Source organism: Lepidochelys olivacea, assembly GCF_965140295.1.
Source record: "Lepidochelys olivacea isolate rLepOli2 genome assembly, chromosome: 9".
NCBI lineage: Eukaryota > Metazoa > Chordata > Testudines > Cheloniidae > Lepidochelys > Lepidochelys olivacea.
Genome location: NC_140419.1, coordinates 50,105,290 through 50,127,295, shown reverse-complemented (window position 1 = coordinate 50,127,295; position 22,006 = coordinate 50,105,290). Strand labels below are relative to the sequence as shown.

The 22,006-nt window shown below is 38.8% G+C and overlaps 1 protein-coding gene across 1 annotated transcript in view; it reads left to right on the top strand.

The window, feature by feature from the left end:
* The window catches only part of TRA2B (transformer 2 beta homolog), a 32,211-nt gene extending 14,713 nt beyond the window's left edge, over positions 1-17,498 (top strand). The window contains exons 3-9 of the mRNA XM_084638484.1: positions 5,161-5,323; positions 6,755-6,943; positions 10,367-10,482; positions 11,835-11,918; positions 14,183-14,248; positions 15,521-15,594; positions 16,703-17,498. Coding sequence (XP_084494610.1) covers positions 5,161-5,323; positions 6,755-6,943; positions 10,367-10,482; positions 11,835-11,918; positions 14,183-14,248; positions 15,521-15,594; positions 16,703-16,713 — 703 coding nt within the window. The 3' untranslated portion in view covers positions 16,714-17,498. The remainder of the gene's footprint in view (positions 1-5,160; positions 5,324-6,754; positions 6,944-10,366; positions 10,483-11,834; positions 11,919-14,182; positions 14,249-15,520; positions 15,595-16,702) is intronic.
* Positions 17,499-22,006: the final 4,508 nt, after the last annotated feature.

Below are 22,006 nucleotides of genomic sequence, written 5' to 3'. Positions count from 1 at the left end.
TCCACACCCGATTCCTGGTTTCTCAGCAGATATCAGTAATGTTAGGCTCAAGGGTTTTCCAGGGTGGACTTGCTTTAAATCATGATTTCAGTCAGTAGTCAGGAAGACTCCATTTAATCCTGGATTTCTATATAAGAGTGCATTCTTGTTGGTTGTTATAACCTTAATACATATTCTTCACAACTCAGATGTAGGTTTCATTTTTAGAAGGTACACACTATACATTTTTTTAAAGTGATATATTTTCAGATTAGTTTTACAGCTATACCAGAAAATGAATGATTGGTTATTTCATTTACCAAAGGTAATTGAAGCAGATATTTAACTAAAATAGTTAATTGAAATATTTTTTAAAAAACAAAAATTAAATAGACTGTCAGCCAGGACAACATGAGAAACTAAAAATATTGGCTTCTGCTGTTAACTCAGTCGTCTTCACCTTCATTTTTCTATTTGTTCATAATCTGGAAAACAAAAACAAGCTTTCCTGCTTTTTTCAGGTCCCAAATGATTTCTCAATTTGGAATGAATTAGTCCAAAGGAAGAAAATACTCTTTCCACTCCAGTGGAAGAAGCTACCGCTCTTAAGTGAGATTATCACTGAATCCAAGTGGTTAAGTGACTTCCTACCAGTTCACTGGTGTGACTTTCTTTAAAACATAATCATCAAACATATATTTCTTAAATGGTTCACCCTTAGCTCTGACGTTTATTAAAGTTGGCATTATGGAGGGATGATTGGTGGATGTCCATGTCGGCTCCTTGTCCATGTTAACTCCTCTTCTTCAGCAGTTAAGGTTTGACCCTGGTACTAAGTATTGAGAATATCTGCAAGAAAATAAGCTGAAGATAGTGCTTGTCCCATTCGTTTTTTTAATGCTCGTAATTTAACTCTGTCATTGCATTATTTCTCTTTTTAAGATCTCACTTAGTTCCTTCCAAATTTCAACAGCATCAGCAATAAAACAGGTATTTCCCTGCATTTTGTTCAAGGCTACAGAAATAGGCTTCAGGGTACTCAGCATGTGTTCAACATTTCTCTTAAGCCCAATGTTGAGAACTTCAGCTATGACAGTGCCAGCTATTTTTTCACGATTTTGGTCATAAACTGTCATCAGATTAGGCCAGTTCTTGATGTAGTGCTCAAATCAATCCACTGCTGAGTTCCATCGCACGTCTTGTGGGAGAGTTAGCCTGGTTCCTCCCACTTTTTTCAGAGCTGCTGCTGTAAAGTGGTTGATACGGAAGTATTTTGCAATTTCAACAACATTCGTCTTTATTCCTGGAACACTTAAGTCTTTGGCTAGGAAGTGCATCAAATGAGCACTGCAACCATATGTCGTTAGCTTGGGACTCTCTTCACGCTCTCCTAAATTTCTTCTCATCTTGGATATATTTGCAGCAATTGTCTGTGACCAAGCTGCATGCTAGACAATTAAATTTTTTCAGTTTTTTTTAATAGCTTTGACTGCTACTTCTTGTAAGTATTCTGCTGTGTGTGCATTTCCTGATGTATCAATTGTTTCTGTAAGGAAGACAGTCCCTTTTTCTGTTGTCACACAAGCACATACAACAGAATCGTGGACGTTGCTCCACCCATCAAGACTCAGGTTGACAATTTTACCCTCTAGAACTTTTGCACACTGCTCAATTTCTTTTTCATACACATTATCCAGCAATTTGCTTGCAACATCTGCTTTGTTGGGTGGACTGTATCCTGGTCTTAATGCTGAACCATGTTAATGAAGTGTGGGTTCTCAGTCCTATGCAACAAACTGTCCTTTCCATAAACAAACCGGGCAATGTTTTCATCAATTACCACTTTTTGTAATCTGCTGGTTATTATCACAAACTTATCTATGGTTGTTTCTGGATGACAGAGATTTTTTTTCTTTTTGCCACAGGTGATATACTGTGGTTATGTGACATACATGATGTGACTGAAACACTATCATTGGCAGATAATTCTGAAACTGTAGAAAATGATGGTGATCTTGAAGGTGGATAGTCTTCAGAATCCTGTATGTTGAGGATGGATTCTCCTAAACAAAATAAGTCAATGCAGTTATTTAATTACCACCATACTGCTCATTTAGTATTACTCATTGCATTCACTGACACTCAGTACTACTTTAAAGGTGAAATTGTAAAAGGAAGATCTACTTATTTTAGCTATTTTTTTTATCACAACTGCATCTACAATGATAGTACCATAGAATAACAACTATATTTTTTGATCAAACATGAGAATTCAAGACTGGTCCAGAAGGAAGATAGGCAGTGCTTAAGAAAGAAATATGAAATAAAAAAGTTCACCAACCTGAAGATCCTGCGTGTTCAGCCATGTTCCTTTCATCATCTTCAACGCAGCTTCCTCCTGAGAAGGAACACTTCTCGTGATGTTTCATTCGGGCAACAAGGCCTTGCATTTCTTTGTTGCACTTTGCATTTTGCACGCATGCCCGTCTTACCCACAGATAGAGGAACTTCATTAAAATATTCCCAAACTGGGTCTCTCTTATGGCCTGTAACCATTATAAGTTTTCCCTTCTAGTGAGAATGGTATGGTAGATCTCAAATCAATGAAGGCTACACTGAGAGAGACCTCAAGACTTCTGGAATATGCTGCTCAAACAGTTTCACTGTGGTTTCTGTTGCCTGTCCTTCCCTTCTCACATTTATCTCCAGACCATTTTTCCTTGTCTAGATCTATTCTGCCTCCAACAATCTTCTATTCATTGAACTTTTTGAAACTTTGCACTTTTAGAGAGAGATAAGGGATTGACTCTATGTACACAAATTTGCCAAGGGACAATAGGGTTGAGGTTTTCTCACCTCTGTATATTTTAAAACATTTTTGCTGTTAACAAGCATGTTACCTCTGGACACACAAATCCACAGTTTGAGAACTGTAAAACTAAGCATTTCTGATGGTATCTTCTAGACTGAGCACTGAGTCCCATTGGGTAGATAGAAAGATTAACCTAAATCTATACAGAAGCCCCTGGAACCCCATAAAATTGGATCCATAATCCATGAACTATTGGAACTCCTTTACAAACCTTTTCTTAAACATTACATGAATATATACTCATACTATAGAATTAGAATTTATAATCCCTATTTCATGATGAGATTTCATTATAGCTCAGATATCTTTAGGTAGGTTTTTCCTCAAAAAGCGTTTTATCAAAAAATCCAATTTTAAATTAAAAAAATCGATTTGATTTTTTTAATTTTAAATAAACATTGATTTTTATCAACCCTTTTTGACAGATGCCAGGAAGATTGACTTGGCATTCTCCATGTCACCAGTGATTAAGGTATTTTGATATCAATTGCAGGTTTGGGGTCAGGTATTTCCTTTTCTTGACCCATCTTCTCAGTGCTCATTAAGACTGTAACTGATGGGTCACTCTGTTCCAGGGCATGCCCTCCATGCTTTCTGGATACCATCAGATTAGTCAGAACTGTGACATCGGGCATTATCAACTGAGCTTAGATCAAGTTATCTTGCTTGGTGGTTTAGTCACAAGCCAAAGTAGGAAACCTTCCTTTTCTTAATGGCAAGCTTAGAATAGAAAGAAAACTCAAAAGAAGGACTACATCTGCAGCACCATCTAAGGGGTTGGTACAACTTGAACAAAGTTAGCTTCCCCTTCTTCCCCGTCCCTCCCCACCCCTTGTCTCTTAGATTCTAGAAGTAATACCCTTCATCTATCTCCATTACCCCTTCCACAGAAGTCTCTGCAGCTGAAGAGTATAAAGTCACTTGAAACATAGGTGAAGTTTGGCGCATTTTCTTCAACATCGATCCAGTTTCAAATTTGACAGGTTGCCCAGAAGTCTAGACCCATTTTGCATTTCCTTTAGTCCCTTCTTGTCCTCTGTCCTTTTGGAGATTGAGTCATAAAAGGGAATATGCAGAGACTAGTTGACCATCAACTTGTATTCTTCAAGGGCTTTTCTCAACTACAAATTTTTTTAACATCGCTGTTGAGGGGTCAAGTAAGGTAATATGCTGACCACTGTTAGTCACTGTAGACATGGACAGGTTGTGGTCAGCACTATATTAAGCTAATTCCCCACTTAGTTAAGTTCTAACATAAAGCTCAAGGAATGTTACCTGGCTTCATTACCCAAATTCCCTTCTTAACAGCTCTACTGTTTTAAGAGCTCTAAAAGGTTTAATGGAAGGAATTAAAGCAAATTGGGATTGCACAGCTTCTTATGATCTCTGAATATTCAATGCTGAAAGAGGGCATTTTCACTGTCCCAGCAAGTACTGCTTTTCTAGAAAGGTTCCAGAAGCTCAGTTGCACAGGGGGTCCCTACCACAAGTGTGACTGTACAATGGCAACACTCAAAACTATAGTTAGTGGTGAGTTTTAATAGCTAGAGTAACTGGATGTTCTCATACTCAATATAAATGTCTAATCTTTTTCAAATCACACTTAGCGGTTCATCTTAATGCCTTTTGGGCAAGTGCTGTATGTTTGTTTTATATTACAATTATTTCCTCACAGTTCTTAAAGTAATTGTTTTTCAGCTTCATTAGGTATCCTCTTTTATTGAGGATAAATAGGAGTATCTGGTTTATCTTTCAATGTTTTATAAACCTCTGTCATGTCCCCTCTTGAAATGAACAATGGTCATCTCAGTCTCACCTCATTTAAAAAAAAAAAAAAGAAAGAAAGAAAGAAAACTGTGCTTGCAGTCATATTTGTGTCTCATATCTCTGGTCCCCTTCTTTGTAGTATCTTTGTCTAAGAAGGTGCCATTTTTCCCCTCTTTTTGTGTAAACATTGATTCATCTTTTGCAATTAGATTATGCATAAACTGCTTCAAATCAACAATTATGAATGATTGGAAATCGCTTGGAGTTGAAATGGAGTTTAGAATTCTATTTTTGCAATTATATGGGGGCCCACTATAGTGATGAATACTCTAAAGGAATCTAATCTAACTGTAAAGATTGAATTGAGAAACTTGAACTGGTGATGAAATAAGTACTTGTATTGCCCTACAAGATGTAGTACAACATGATTTTTAAGTTAAAAATTACCTATAAATAGAAAATGGAGTATTTGATTTCCTCATGTTAATGTGTAGTTGCAACATGTAACCCCTCAGAAGTAACTTAGTTCTTTCTCTGCACAGATCTAGATCAAGGAGGAGTTCTCGTAGACACTATACAAGATCACGCTCTCGTTCCCGCTCTCACAGGAGGTCCAGGAGCCGGTCTTACAGTCGGGATTATCGACGACGACACAGTCACAGCCATTCCCCTATGTCTACTCGTAGGCGTCATGTTGGAAACAGGGTAAAACTGTTAACGCATTGGGATTGTTAAATTTAGCTCTTTGTGGGTTTATTGCAATTTTCAATCTGCTTGTCTTCCCCCTTGACTAAGGAATCTATAAAAGCAATCTGCTTCCATCTCTTCTCAGATTTGGAAAATAAATTTATCTTCATGTTGTACTATATTAATAAAAATTCACAGCAAAACATGACATTTGTTTTTAACTATATTACCACATTTTAAATGTTAATGATTTTTTGAATAATTTGTGAAAGAAGTTTGTGATCTCAGGTATTTGTAAGGTTTTTTTTGTTTGTTTGTTTTGTATGTTTACTATGAGTGGGTAACTCATACTTCAGTACATTAATATTTGCATCTTCAGATATTCCTTATTTGATCACATTTGAGCTTGTAATTTTTGAAGTTTCACAGTGCTTACAGTAACTTAAGGTGCCTGTTCACTGAAAGTTGTATGTTAATGTAGACATTTTTCTAAACAAGTGTTGACTGACTATAATCACAGTCAATTAAATTGAGATGGTGGTTCTCTTAAACAGGTCTGATTGACCATTACCTTTTTGTGTGTAGGTTTCAAAATTAATAAACTAGATTTGTTGTATAAGTCTCTCTTGAAATACACAGCATTTTGTCATATATTCAGGCACCTTAAAACCTGAAGCTTTAAAAGATTTTAATAGAAAGGGATATAGTCAAAGTTGGTAGGCCCTTTAATTTATCTGTCTTGTTTGCAAAGTCCATGTAATTTTTGTTGCCAAACAACTGCTTTTTTTTATTTTAAAAAAAAGCTACCAAAACAGTCCTGACTCAAGAACATCCCTACAATAACAAATAAGTGTACATACCCACTCGAGATAAAATATTTAGTAAAGAAATAAGCTTCATTTTTTAATTTCCAAAGTTTCCTAATTAGGAGGACACTTGAGGGGGAGATTGGGGAATGAAAACTGCCTTGATGTCTTCATTAAACCAAAACAAATTAGCTTGACTAAAAAGTCATATTCATTCTCAACTGTCTTTTAATCTCTTAGATCTATAAAATGGAGAATAAAATAAATGCCAAACTACTCAAATATAGGAGTGCCCGCAGACCAATATACAGATATTTGTATCCACCAGTCAGCGCCCTATTCTGTGGATAAACTGTTGGGCACTTCCAGACAGTACCCACTTCTGGAAATAAAGTTGTGATGCCACTACAAAGTTTGGCATGGGAATTGTGTGCTCCTCTTGTGGTGAGAAATGCAAAACATGTTTTTGTGAAAGCTAAGTCTGAAGATTTGTTCCTAACACAGATGTCTGTTGTAAGTAAAACTAACTTCTTAGATAGCAGTCAATTTCTTTTCTGTCTTGAAGTCATGCCAAATCAACTCATGTTTGTAAAGTCACTGAATTGCTAAAAGTTTGAAAGGAAACTTTTTTTTATTCTTCTAGGCAAATCCTGACCCAAACTGTTGTCTCGGTGTGTTTGGATTGAGTCTTTACACCACAGAAAGGGACCTGAGAGAAGTGTTCTCCAAGTATGGCCCAATTGCTGATGTTTCCATTGTGTATGACCAGCAATCTCGGCGTTCAAGAGGATTTGCATTTGTGTATTTTGAAAATGTTGATGATGCAAAGGAGGTAAGCTGGAATATAACACTTTGAAAATTTGCAATTCCCAAATGTTAAAAACTTATTCCTGTATAACTAGTACATAGCCCTGTAAAATGAATTTTTTAAACCTTTTTTGAGACTGTAGAAAAGGAATTAAGGTACAGTATTAATATTTAAAACTGCTATAATGAAAATATGCACCTGGACAAGAACAAGAATAGCATTCTTGAAAGTGTTGCATTTGTTTTCTGTAGTTAACAGTTCTTCAAAATAACTGATGGGATTATGAATGTATTTACTCGAACTGATCAATTGTTTAAAAGACAAATTTCTGAAAGGAATGATTTAGTGATCACTATTTCAAATGCCACAGGTTAAAATATCAGTATGGTCAATTCAGCCCTACGTTGGTGAGAAATAGATAGTCCCACACAGCTGGTTGCGTGTGTTTGACTAAAGCTGCTTTTTCTTTCTGGTTGGTTGGTTGCATTTCACTAGTATTGTTTATTTGTAAATTGCTTTAGGATCCTCTGGGATGAACGAAATACTATTTTAGTATTAAAATCCTCCATTCAGTTGATTTAAATATGTAATTAGGCTTAAAAGTTAACTGGTTTGTAACTCTCTCAATTTGAAGTAGATGAGATATTAAACTCAGACTTCCCCTGGGGTGCATTTGATTTTGGATATAGGTCTTGAAAAACAGGTAAATGTATGATAGTCTTAAAACAATATTTTAAAAGGTTTATATGGTTTTAGTTTTTATATTAGATTAATTTAATCAGATATGTGCCCAAAGCCACAATCATATTAGGTTTAAAATACACGTTGAAGCAAAATTTCAAATGTCAATGATAAATAAAACTGAACACCTTTTCAGAGCACTTGGTGGAGACTAGAACCTGACCATGGCAGTTAGACTATTAATGTTGCCCATCCACAGCTGGAGGTGAAAGTAACTTACACATATCCCAAAAGCCTAACTCTATTCATCATATAAGAGCTGTAAGCCATCTTGGGGAATTATTAGATCCTGTCCATTGTAGGTATCTCAGCACAAAATACAGGGTGCGAGGTATGCTTTAAATAAAAATACTTGTAGATCTCCAGTTGTACCAGAGTTATCCTCCTAAATACAAACTCAATTTAATGAGTTTATGATCTTGCTGAAATCACAATCCAAACAATAAGTAATTGAACTGTATTAAGACTTAGAGGTTGGACCAGAGAAATTACTGCTTATGCAGGCTCAAGTCAGGCTATGAGCATACACGAGGATGATATGAACTGGGATTACAGAATGTGGAGGCCATTGCACCGCTTGATATCTGTCTAGGCAATCAGTGGGTAATTGCCATCATTTATCTTAGAAAAAGAGTCACACACCAAAGAAATGTATTGAGCATGCAAACAACTTCTTGCTAACCCAAATGAACCAGAGGAAGATGAGTGTACTGTTACCCAAGGAAAAGCAGTTGTACCCCCAGCACATTGGTTGAAATGGTCGCAACTGGCAAATGGATCCAGTATGAGCTTTGCTCCAATGAAACGTGCATCAGGAAAATAACCCTTCAGAAGAAAGAAAAGGAGTACTTGTGGCACCTTAGAGTAACATTTATTTAATTTGTTAGTCTCTAAGGTGCCACAAGTACTCCTTTTCTTTTTGCGGATACATACTAACACAGCTGCTACTCTGAAACCTTCAGAAGAAGTGGATGTCACCTATAGAGCCTCCAAACAAGCAGTATGGAAGGCAAGAAACCTAATTTTGGATACGTTGTATGAGTTTCACAATTGTTCTCAGTTTGCCAAAAAGAAAATGTATATGATCTCATGGACAAGAAACAAAAGGAAGATGACAAAGAAAACACACCAGAAAGGATGCAGGGGTCTTGTATGTAACTGACAACGAAAATTTTGGGGCGGTCTACTTAATGTGGAAAACCCTTTATTGCTTTGCATGACAATGCAGCATATAATTATGAATGTAGATGCCTTGAGGTCTGCCCACAGATCACCTGGAAAAGCAGCAGGTCCAGATGAAGTAATGGTGGAAATGATCAAAGCCTTGAGAGAGGCTAAGATACATTGGCTTACATGAATCCTACACTCTGGGAAGAAAAGATAATTCCATATTGGTACTGATATAGAAACACAAGTGACCTGACCCACTGTGTGAGCATCATAGCTGCATTCTTTGAAATGTGGAGTCCATTTAAGGAAAGAAGCAGTTTGGCTTTAGAAAAGGAAAATGGACAGCAGATAGTGTATTCATTGGCAGACAGTTGGTGATAAAGAAGCTGGAGGGAAATATCTAGCATGGTTCATTGTTTAGGCTGGGTTTTGTTTTTGTGTTGTTTTTTTTAGAGAGAGCATCTGGCAAAATACATACATGACTGCTGGTGCCTCTCTAATTCTGTGAGGTACTGGAGGATCTTGTCCAGATGGTGATGGGTTTGTATGAGGGTTCTATGACACAGGTGCCTGTTGCCCTTCAGTGTTTCAAGGGTGAAGGCTGGACTCCACCAGGGATTAGTGCTTAGTTCATTACTATTCATAATTGTGATAGACTTCATAGGTAAGTAAATCCACATGGAAGGTTGTATGAAGATCTATACAAATTAAATTTTGCTAATGGCCTATGGTGAGGAAGATTTGGTCCAGGCAATTGATGCCGGCAATAGGGAACTAACAAACTGTAGAGTCAAAATGAGTAAAGAAAAGCGAAATCATGTGAGTGACTTGCTCAGAACGAAGACAGATGAGTATCAACATTGAGGGCCAGCACCTAAATCAGGTATCATCTGTGTTTAACTTGTGGGGCTGGTTAGTGACAAATAGAGAAATCAGAGAACCATAACCAAGACAGCTGAGCATGGGGGAAGTCTGGTACAAGGTAAGTGGAGTGACTTCTAATAAACGAATGCTCAGATTACATAATGGGCAATGATAGAAAACCATGGTAAGACCAGCTCTTCTGTGTGGATCAGAGACATGGGTAACCAAAGAGAGGCACTTGAGAAGACTTGAAGCTATTGAAATGAGATGTTTGAGGGGGAGACCTTGCAGGACCACGTGTGGAATGATGTCATCAGGCGTGAAACCGAGGTTTGCGGTATCTGAGAGAAGCTATAAAAGAAGCTGAGATGGTATCTGCATGTACAAGGATGGATGAAAGGCATTCCATTAGGGAGACGTCTGAGACTAGAGTTTGTGGCCTGAGAACAAGAGGACAACCAAGTAAACAGTGGATAGACTGTAAGGGAGGACGGAGTGGGTATGGAGCAAGCATTGGACTGGCAGGCTTGGAAAAGACAGATCAATGATCCAGCCCCAGCTACCTGAGAAAGGAGAAGTAGTTGATGGAAACTTGGGTTAGCAGTTATTAGGCTGAAGTTAATCTGTTTGCAGTTAAAACTGTCTAAATCATGATTGTTTCACTCCATATAGGCTAAAGAGCGTGCCAATGGAATGGAACTTGATGGGAGAAGAATCCGGGTAGATTTCTCCATAACAAAAAGGCCTCACACCCCCACACCTGGAATCTACATGGGGAGACCAACTTAGTAAGTTATTTCAGACATTGAATAGCACAAGTGGCATAAAGGAAATGCACATTTTGTTCGCCAAGTAGTCTTTGTTTTATTTTGTTAAATGATCTCTGCTCTTGTAGGAGTTCTCCATCCACGTGGTGGTGGTGGTGGTTTTTTGGTACTTTTGTTAAAGTCCCAGACTTTCAAAAGTAAACATGCAACTCTAAGTATATGGGCATAAAATAATAGTGCACCTTGATTTGTATACTTGCACCAAATGTTAACAAAATCATGCCAGTCAACATTGGGGCTACGTATCAAACTACTTTTTTCCCCCTTGACAGTTATCTAAAAATTGAATTTTTAGATAAAACAACCTTTTAAAATGTCAAATGATGGCACTTATTAGCGAAGTAACTGCCACTCCGTTAATGAAAATGACTAACTTGTGTAGTTATTGTTGAAGCAAATTCCATAATTTTTATTTAATTCTTACTTGGGGGTAGCCCTCAAAGGTTGTATGCTTTTTCCAACTGTAAAAAGTCAAGATGCATTTGTGTACAATAATTTATTGACTTGTAACTTTGTGTTTAGATAACCATAAATAGAAATAAAACTACATGAACTTATGTCACTTACTGGTAATAGAACACTTTTAAAAAAACCTAAAGCACCAAAAATGCATCAATTTCAGTACTTTGTATCCACCTTTCTAATGTTCCGTAATTTAGTCAGTTCTTAACTTGCTGTGACTCATCCAGATCTATCAACATCATTGTTTTCCCTGGGAAGTGGTGCCAGGAAAACCAAGAGGGCATGGGTAGTTGGAGACCAACAGTAGGAGAGGCCATACCCGGAAATGTTAAATGTATAGCTTTAAATCTGAGTTTGCAATCTAAAACGCTTACATTAAAAATTTGGTTTCATACCATCAAAGGCATATGAGAACTAAGATCTCAAGTTGAAAGTCTTGAAGAAAACATTTTTGTCAGCTGACAGCTTTTTTGAAATGTTAGTTTAGTAGCTGTGTAACTGAAACTGTGTTCATACATTTTAAGTCCCTACTGGGTGTTGGACTAGATGGCCTCCTGAGGTCTCTTCCATCCCTAATCTTCTATGATACTGGCCTCACCTAAGGAAAAATCCTTCCAAAGGGGACTTTTTTCCCCGAAAGTTAGGAATAGATGAAAGTTGTCATAGAAAAGAATTCCTCCTGCAATCTTTAAACTTAGTGTTCATGTCAAAAAATTAAATCCAAGTTGAGATTGCAGTTATATTTCCTGACTACCTTATTTGAAGATTCCTACAGTGCTGTAGGACTCAGCTAGGCTTGCCTGTATGCAGTATTTTGTATTTTTGTAACTTTGTTTCACTATTCCATGCAGTGGCAGCTCCCGACGAAGAGATTACTATGACAGAGGGTATGACAGAGGGTATGATGATCGTGAATATTACAGCAGATCTTATAGGTGAGCCACTATTAACAAATAACAAAATATGTGCAGATCACCATGGGCTAGTTTCTCTTGAAACTCGTGCTTTTGGAAGTAAATTATTTGCATTTCTTTAACTTACTAAATTTTATAACTGTACCTTTTGAAATTCATTTGAAGTCACTGTTTTACATCCAAGCTCTGGTTTTGAAATCTTTGGTCTTTACTGCAAATAATTGTTTGGCTGTACATCAGATATAACAGATGGCAATGTGACAGGCAGACAGAATTTCAATTTGAATGAGATCTCTAATTTCAACATAAATAGTCCATAATGCTATACTTACATATATCTGTATAAGTAGTTTAATAGCTTAATAGTGTGTTTGCTGTGAATACTTCAGCTTTAAGAGCAAGCGGACATACACGCCTCTTCTGTACACTGGCCCAAAAAGGGGTGGGGGGGGGGGGGAATCTCCAAGAGACAGCAGTGGTGAAAGTACTAGTATAGACATCTACCACTTGCATTTCCCCATCTGGTGGTCTAGCCATGTTCTAGAGAAACTTAGTCAACACAGCGGTAAAAATAGCAGTGACCACCAGTGCTCAAAAGTTATTGCCACTTTGAGTACAACAGTGGAAGATTATTTTGAAAGTTAAAGTGTAGACAGGGTCATAAATTAAACCTGTCCTTGCACTGGACAGATGTACTATGAAAATGTCACATAGCCTTTCTATAAAACAGAGGGCAATCATATTTCACGGCTTCATATCTATGCGCTAACTCCTTGGCACCCATAGCTGGATTTTCCTGTTGTAAAGCCTGTTATGGACAACAGTTGCTTCAGGATCCACCAACACAGCGACTAACTCTAGGAAATGAGAAGAGAAACCAAATTAAGGGAGAAAGTGAAAGCTTAGACGTATGCAGGATTGAATTGTAGAGAACGCCGTAGAATGCAGGGGTAGTCTAGGAACTTTGAATTCTATGGCGTAGATTAACAGTTGCCCTCTAGCCTTTCAAGTGGCAGTGCCAATGAGGCTTAATCGCTGTTTTATTTTGCAGAGGATTTAAGCCTGACAGACCTAGCATGGTTGTACTTAAGGTGACTGAAAGCTCATAGTTAACATATGTTGCCATAAATAAATTGTAGAACTGTTTGAAATTTATTTAAAACACGTGAATATAGCCGGTTGGTGGTGGTCTTGATGAAAAATGTCATGTTACATCTGAATTTTCAGATTGGTTGCATGAACAAAGTTGGACCATGCAACAGTCAAGACAAAATTTAAATGTTACGCTAATATCTAGTAGTTCATTTTCTTTGTTTTTTAATGACTTCCTATCATCAGGCCTGAGGCAGATTTTGTGCAGATACAATAAGATTTTAAATCTGAGGTTGTCTTTTTATTCCTTAGCTGGCTCAAAATATCCCTTCTGAGCAACTGTTTCCCTTAGTCCTTTTTCCTGTCACTCCTTCTAGGACAGGTGTGGGCAAACTTTTTTTGGCCCGAGGGCCACCTTTGGCTTGTGAAACTTTATGGAGGGCCAGGTAGGGAAGGCTGTGCCTCCCCAAACAGCCTGGACCCCGTCCCCTGACTGCCCCCTCAGAACCCCAGACCCATCCAACACCTCTTCTCCTTCCCCGCTCCTGCCTTGCCTCTGCTGCTGCCTTGCCCCTCAGGCTCCCTGTGGCTCCCACAACTCCAGCTTTGTAGGTTGTCTGGGCCCACAAGTTAATTCTTCAAGGTCATGTAATAGGTGTAATATGCAACATATGCAGACTCTGCACAGGATTCTAAAACACCACTCACTGCCTGTCCTTTAGTAGCATAAGAAATGCACAGATCTATACAAAAATAAACTCCATGCTCAGTTTCCTTACCGCTCTAGAGTATTCTTTGAGCTGGGTCCTCTGGGGGTGTCTGATACCAGTCTGTTGCACCTCATGGCTTTAACTTCTGAATGATGGAGCTTCTTCCTTTCCCAAACTGCTGCTACCTGGAGGATAGGAAATTGTAATGTATAATATTGGCAAACTGGACCATGAGACTTCCTCAACTTTCCCAGACACTTCGTGATTTTTGCCAAACCATGCTGGGCATAATACACACATGAACTGTGATGAAACAGGTAGCTTTCACTTACACAATGCAGCACATTTTATTTAGGTATTTTCTTGTCTTTCCTGTGTGATCCAGCTGTAGTTTTATATTAGATATAACACTGTTTTCCTTGTTTTTATACCTTTTGAAAATAATGAAGTGCAAAAAAGGTTATTTTGCTTCTGTCTTCACAGAGGAGGAGGTGGTGGTGGAGGAGGAGGAGGATGGAGAGCTGCCCAAGACAGGGATCAGATTTACAGGTATGCTTGGACAGGATTTAATATCCAAAGAACAGTAGAAATGTTCATGAAACAGCCTGCCTAAAAAATTCAAACAGTTGAGCCCTAATGTACATCCAGAAGCATAAAAAAAAAAAGTGTAGTGGTCACTGGTGAACGAATAAAACAAAAGTTCACCAAATTTAAAATTATATAGGTTGATGAGAACATAGGCTGGTGATGGAGCTTGACACTCTGGCACAGATTGTGAATTTTCCATGTGTAATGAATTTTTTCAGTTACTCTTAAACTGTTCTGTGCACCTAGTCCCTGGGGGACAAGAATAAGTTGGGGGGGGACAAATGTAGAGAGCCTTGATTGGGGGGGCGGGGTGCTAATTTTTGACCAGCCCAGAGATTGCAGCTGTTGGTGTTAAATTTTTTTCCAATTTAAATATTTGGTGATGAATAGCTAAGATAAGTAGTATTGGTTTGTTACTTATCTTACGGTATGCTGTTTGATTACATTAAGATTAATGTTTCTCAGTCTCTGAATGTTTAATAGTCCAAAAGTTAACATTGGCATGACTCGTGGTTGTTTTTTAAAATATAAAATGAAACCTTTTCTCTGGAAATATTAAGTACCTCAAGCTTGCTTTCTTCATACACTACTAGCTTCTATAGGCATGCAGTCACCAAGCACACAGTGAACCTGTGGAACTCATTTCTAGGGGATGTTGTGAAGGCAAAAAGTATAACTAGGTTCAAAAAATAATTGGGTAAGTTCCAGGAGGATAGATTCATCCTATTAGCCAGGATGGTCAGGGACAAACCCCATGCTGTTCGTGTGCTCCCAGATCCTGGGACTGGACAACAGGGAGTGGATCACTCAGTTGCCCTGATTTGTTCATTCCCTCTAAAGCATCTGGCACTGTTGGAAGACTGGATACTTGGCTAGATGGACCATTGGTGTGACCCCATATGGCCATTATGTTCTAGTACCTTTACTGACTTTTAGGTAGCATCTATTAATACAGTATACAGATGCTCCTGTGTCAGCTTAGCAGTGCATGGTTTTCAGTGAATCAACTGCTAGTTAAGAATGTTGCACAGGCAGCTAGAATGCATGTGTGACAGGATTAACCTTAAATTTCTGGTGACCAGTTTTCATGGCATGTACACTAATCACGAGCAACGGGGTGTTGAAGGAGAATTATAATATGGTATTTCTTGGTATCATTTCCATTTGTGTAGATCAGTGTTAATTACTGTGAAACCTGAATTGGCTTAATTATCATGTTAATCCTTTCTACAGGAGAAGATCACCATCCCCATACTACAGCCGAGGAGGTTACAGATCTCGATCCAGATCTCGATCCTATTCACCTCGTAAGTCTTGTTTTAGAATTGGCTGTGACGTTGATTGGATGATGACTTTCATGTAGATAAAAAATTTGAGAATGCGACTACTGGAACTTTAAACTAGATGGTGAGAGTATTAATCATAGAATATCAGGGTTGGAAGGGACCTCAGGAGGTCATCTAGTCCAACTCCCTGCTCAAAGCAGGACCAATCCCCAATTGTTGCCCCAGATCCCTAAATGGCCCCCTCAAAGATTGAACTCACACCCGTGGGTTTAGCAGGCCAATGCTTAAACCATTGAGCTATCCTTCCCTCCTCCTGCCCAAATGCCCCTTGCGGGGGGAAAAAAACTGAGTTCTCAATGCAAGTGACCACCTTTTTAAGGACAAGGCAAATGTCAGTTTTACTCTTGCCTTCTTGCATTACTGTGTCCTTGCCAGGCATAACTTTCCTTTTAAAAATTCATGGGAGACCCAGTTATACCATATTGCCATGTCATGGTTAACGTTTTGGTTATGCCCAAGATCAAATGGTCAATCCTGGAAGAGGCTAACATGTTGTAACTGAGTTTCCCAACATGGTACTTTCTATAGGACAGAGAACACTTTTTAAATTAATCTGAGATTAAAGTCCGAGTAATGGCTTTTGTATTAGTATATTTAATATCAAAAAGTTGCTAAAATAAGGGCTTCTGTCTGGAGTATCTCACTATCAGTGCACATTCTGTTGAGGTATTCATATGGGGAGGTTCTGTTTAAAATAGAATGCCATTGCATTATTTTTACTTGTTCTTAAGGAATACATTAGTAATGTTCCCACATTCTTTGCTAATAAACATGGAAACATCCTTCTGCCGTACATAGTAATCTGCATTGTCCCTGTCCTTTCTCAGTACCTTGAAACACCAATCCTCCATATGTCAAGTATCTGAGGGCTTGTTTACACAGGGAAGTTCAGTGCTATAGATAATGCTGGTAAATTTCCCTATGCAGACAAGCCCTTAGCTCTTGAATTTCTGTTACCTACTTGAACAAGGTGATCAAGATGTTGAAAGGTTTTGATTGATATTGTTAAAGATTTAGCCTATTAGTAATAACATACATTAATTCGTTTTGTATACTTTTTCTCTTACAGGTCGCTATTAAAACATGAAGTTTAAATGAATTTCTAACTACAGCCCTTGAGCTGGGATCGCAGATATGTGGACAATATTTTTATTGTCTATTCTGTTTAAAAAGTGAGCAGTGCCTAGTGAATAGGTGACTTTTACACCTTTTATGAAGACTACTTTTTGGTGAAGTTAAAATGCTGTTTCATTCTGCATATCTGTGTAGTTCGGTGCTTTGTTCAAAGTTGTGTTTTTGAGAGGAGTATGTTTTGCATGTATTTTTTTAGTCAGAATTTTGACTGCTGAAAGGTTTCTATTATACAAAACTGTTCATTTAAAGTTTTTTCTACTGATTCCAGGGTATTCTGAAGATCAAAACCTGTGTAAAATGCTTTCAAATGGTAAATAATAAACAGTTTGATTTTTACTTCCCAAATCTTATGCATAGCCAAAGTAATCTGTTCCTCCAACTCTCAAATTCAGTAGCTAATTAAGAGAAAAGACAGTCATCACTCTTCTCCACAGCCTTCCAGAATATGCATAGTATGAAGCCCATTAATAAAATGTCAAGATTATACTGTTTTTATCTGGACAAAAGTTACTCTACAAAATCGCTGCTTTGTGGCTTGTAAATAGATGCTCATCTAAAGGTCTGACTAGTTAGACCTTTAATGTGTAACTTGTACAGTAGCAGGAGGGATGGGTAAGTTGAATAGTATTATATACTTGGACAAGGCTTTTTTATAAATTACTGTTGTATGGTAATATTTGAGCTTTCAGTTGTCTGTCATGGGGTGACATAATACATTCTACACCTCCTAACGTTCTGTCTGAAGGCTTGTAAATGAGATCATATGCTTTATTAGGACTGGGCAGGGAATGGATTTCACTGGAGTAGACAACACTTACACAACTAACGAACATAGAAAGTCCGAGACTCTCACCTGTAAGGTTTTCACTAACCGAAGGTAACCAACTAAACTGTTTTGATTCTTTAAAATGGAATTATTCCTTGAGAATGTAGCTTTTGTAATACGCAAATCCCTGAAGTAAGCTTTTAAATCTCTGAAGTATTGGAGACCATGAAGGTACAGAACTAGCCTACTAGCTCCCTACTTTTTCATACTACAAAGTAGCTTTCCTACGACTCTTCTGTTTACTAAAGTTTTTGTTTGTTTTTGCTACACTGCTTGCCATCAGTGGATTTCTCACCCATTCACAAGTAGAAAGAGCAGCATATGGCCTATATAGGAGGTGGGGAACTTAAAGGATCAACAATACCAGGAAGGAAAAGAAAAATGTGGGGATAGGGAGGTAAAACAAGAATGAAAATGGAGAGGAGGTGGCAACTATACTAAGTGACTTTCTTAGCTTTATCCTGAGAAAGTTCCTGTAGGAGTAATCAGCACAAAGTATGACCACAATCTCACTCCTTTTGGGTTAAATTGCAAAGTTTTATTCCAAACTTGCTTTTGTAGATTTTTAAGGCCGGAAGGGATCTCCTACTTAACATAGGCTAAAGAATTTCACCCAGTAATTCCTGCATCAGACCCTTATCTTGTGATTGCATTAGGGCAGTGTTTTTAGAAACAGACACCCAATCTTGATTTAAAGACGTCAAGTGATGGAGAATTCAACAGTGTTCCAGTGATTCATTACCCTCACTTGAATTTTGCTATGTGTTTGATAGCGTAAAGAGCCCTCTACTTTCAGAGATCTCACTATATAGGTACTTAGACCATGATCAAATCACCACTTGATCTGCACTATGTGTGGATACCAGAACTGGAAACTGCATTCTTACTAATGCCATCTACAAAGGTAATGCCACAACCTTACTCCTATTCAAATGTTCCCCTGTTTATACCTCCAAAGGTCACATTAATACTCTAAGCCACCACATTAGGAGCTTAAGATCAGCTGGTTAACCATGATTTACCTCCTTTTTGGAGTCACTGCTTCCAGGTTTCAGTCCCCTGTTCTGTAAGTGTACATTTTGTTCCTAGATGTGATCTTGCAATTGGTCACACATACATGTTCAAGTAATCCAGGGGGTTGTATAGATCTGACCTTCCCCGTTATAATTTACCATTCCACCATCGTTGAAAGTTGGTTTTTAACCAGAAAGGTAATGATTTTGTCTTTTGAGATCATCATTTTTAAAGATATTGAATACCACTGAGCTAAGAACAGATCCCTCTCGGACTCCGCTAGAAACACCTCTATTGGGAGATCTTCCATTTACGAATGTCATTTGATCTGTTTTCCTACAAAGCAACTAACATCACCATTTGCATAGAGCAAAAAAACTTAAGTATTGCACTTTTTCCTCAAAGTAGGGGGAAATGGAGAAGAAACAATGTATTGATGCAGGCCGTATGGTATTTTTATTCTGTAGTGTGTACAGATACCAGAGATGTTTGTATGTAAGAAGCTAAATTGAACAGAATAGTAAGGTGAGAGGGAGAGGCAGCCATGGATCTCTTAAAGGGGACTTCAGAGATTTGGATACTCAAGAAACATTAATACATATGGTATTATGGTATGCTGCTGTCCCATGCTAACTTACACTGTACATTGTTAGATGCACCAGACCCTGCTACAAGTCAGTGGCAGAGTTGGCAATAGAATGCAGGCCTCCTAATGCTATGTCCTATCCTGCATTTGTACTTGAAAGGGTGTTCCAATCACCATGCTTAAAACAAGAAGGCCTTTGCCTTGCATCTAGCCCCAAAAAGTTAAATCCTGGTACAGCTTTGTAAAGGCCAAGTACTTGGTCTGGTTTGGTCCTGTCTAGGCACACACAACTAGTCCATTTAAAGCAAAAATTGGGAGGGTACCTGGCAGTGACAGAGGGCCTATTTAGAAATAGGCATGTCTGAAATGTGAGGAAATGGATGCGATCGGATGATTAAAGCTAGTAGGAATTCGGGGGCGTGGTGGCTTTTTTGCCATTGGAAGATTGCTGTTTGTCAAAATGGAAACTGGGAATGTACTGTGATCAAAACTTTCATTAGAAGGTTTCTCAGGTCCATGATTGAATTTCTCCAGACTCTCTCCTCTACCTGGGATGTGAACATAGATTTTTCCCATCCCAGCTTAGTCCCCTAGCCACCAAACTGTTGGTTATACTGAAGGTGGGGTCTCTGTCTCATGTTTTCTATTGGAAAAACTTTAAAAGGTCTGTTTTTGGACATTTTCCCCATTCCGAATTGGAACAAATGCATTAAAAATATTAGCAGGCTCCTGTAGGCTGCCATGCACTGCCAGGAGAAAATAAGTGTATGAAGGTGCAGAATGGCTTGAATGATTTGAACAACAGCTGTTGGCTAACTTGTCCCTGCTTTGCACAGAGCTCAGGTAAGTTTTCATGACTAGCCCAACCACAGATCCAGATAGTTGGGAAACCCAAACCAGAGGCGTTAGTGTAGAAGTCAAGGAATGATGGTCAAGAAGTGGCCTGGCTAAAGAACAAGGCCCTCCCTGTTTTGGGAGTTCTCTTAAGCTGTGCCTGTGCTACAAGCCAGCGGCTTGATTTCTCCTGCTCGCATGCCTACTTGCGCTAGTGCTCATGCGTGTAAGTAGCAGTGTAGCACAGGTAGTAGCAGCAGAGGCGGAGCTTAGCCAGGCTGAGTATAAACCTACCTGAACCATGTGGGAGCATACTCAGCATGGCTAAGCTGTGGCTCTGCTACTGCAGCTACACTTTGTACTTGGGCAAGTATGTGTATGCAAGCAGGGGAATCGCCCCTGTACGTTGTACATCCTTAATATGTCCCCAAAAGTGCAGTTTGTGGCAGGGGTCGGGAATCAGTGCTGGTTTTGTTCTGATAGGTTTCAGAGTGGCAGCCGTGTTAGTCTGTATTCGCAAAAAGAAAAGGAGTACTTGTGGCACCTTAGAGACTAACCAATTTATTTGAGCATAAGCTTTCGTGAGTAACTCACGAAAGCTTATGCTCAAATAAATTGGTTAGTCTCTAAGGTGCCACAAGTACTCCTTTTCTTTTTGTTCTGATAGTCGTCTTCATGTAAGGATGGAAGTTCACTGCTACTAACTCCTCTGACGTGACCTGTTGAGAGAACATATTCACCTACTATCCAATCCAGTTGTGATAACACAAACTCCAAACAGTTGACCAAGGCTCATTGAATTCAAACAGTGAACTTCAGTTTCCCATCTGTGTAACAAAGCAACATCTGGAAAGGGTAGAGGTTGAGTGATGTGCCTTTTATCAACCCTATTCCCATATAACTGCCACAATCAGTAGAACACTTGAAATGTGCAGCTAAAACCCCAAGAAAACAGTTACCTAGCAACTCAGCTAAAGTTTATAGTTTGTTTTGGTTGTGTATCCTGCATTGCATCTGGATAGCTGCTTTGGTAATGGAGCCAGGGTTGCACTACAGTTGCCCCTTCCTGCTCAAAAGCCTTTGTGGAGTAAAGAGGCTGAGAGGCAGCCCTTTTTCAGATCTCCGCCTCAGTTATTTGGAAGCTTACATGGAGATTTTGACTGCCACTGCTCTAGTTTACACACCAGAGATCACTTTATATTTGTATTACAGTAGCGAGGAGGACCCAATTGTGTCAGGTGCTGTACAAACAATTTTACTGGCAGCACCAGATTCCCAGCAAGTGTTCATTTCTTCTTTGAGTGCTCGTTCTTCTGGGTGTATTCCACATGTGGATGCGCATGCACCTGTGCAGTAGATCTCCTTATGCTCCCTAGCAAGGCTGTAAGAGGCAGTGTGGGTTGATGCCCCTTCAGTTCTTGTCACCGCATGGCCTGAGTTGGAATCCTGTGTCCTCTCTCCAGCTTTTCAGACATGTATGTAAAACTGTAAGTTATTCTTTTAGCTTAGTACAGTTAGTTTTAGTATATTTAAAGTAGTGGTTTTCTCCAGACTGGGATTCCCTCCTTTCAGTTTGGGACTACGACCAGAGTCCTAGGCTTCAAAAACTGTTGCCTGCCCTAAATCTTCATCAGCAACACACCAATGCTGCCTCTGCTGTCTGCATGAGACACATTTTCAGTGGAGTGTGGTATGTCACTCGTTTCCACTGAGAACTGATTAAGTCAGTGAGCTTTGCCTTAGGAAACATTTAATGGAGAAGACATCTCTCTGATTTAGGCTAGGAAGACCCCTCTGTACATTGCTCTAACCAAATGAGCAGCAATCTTCTGAGCATGCCGTTTGGAGTGGAGCCTTCAACTTCCTAAGCCCAGACTCTTCCTCCAGGGCAGCGTTTCCCAAACTGTGTTCCGTGGAACACTGGTGTTCCGCAAGAGGTGAATAGGTGTTCCGTGAAAGAATCTAGAATTTAATTTTGA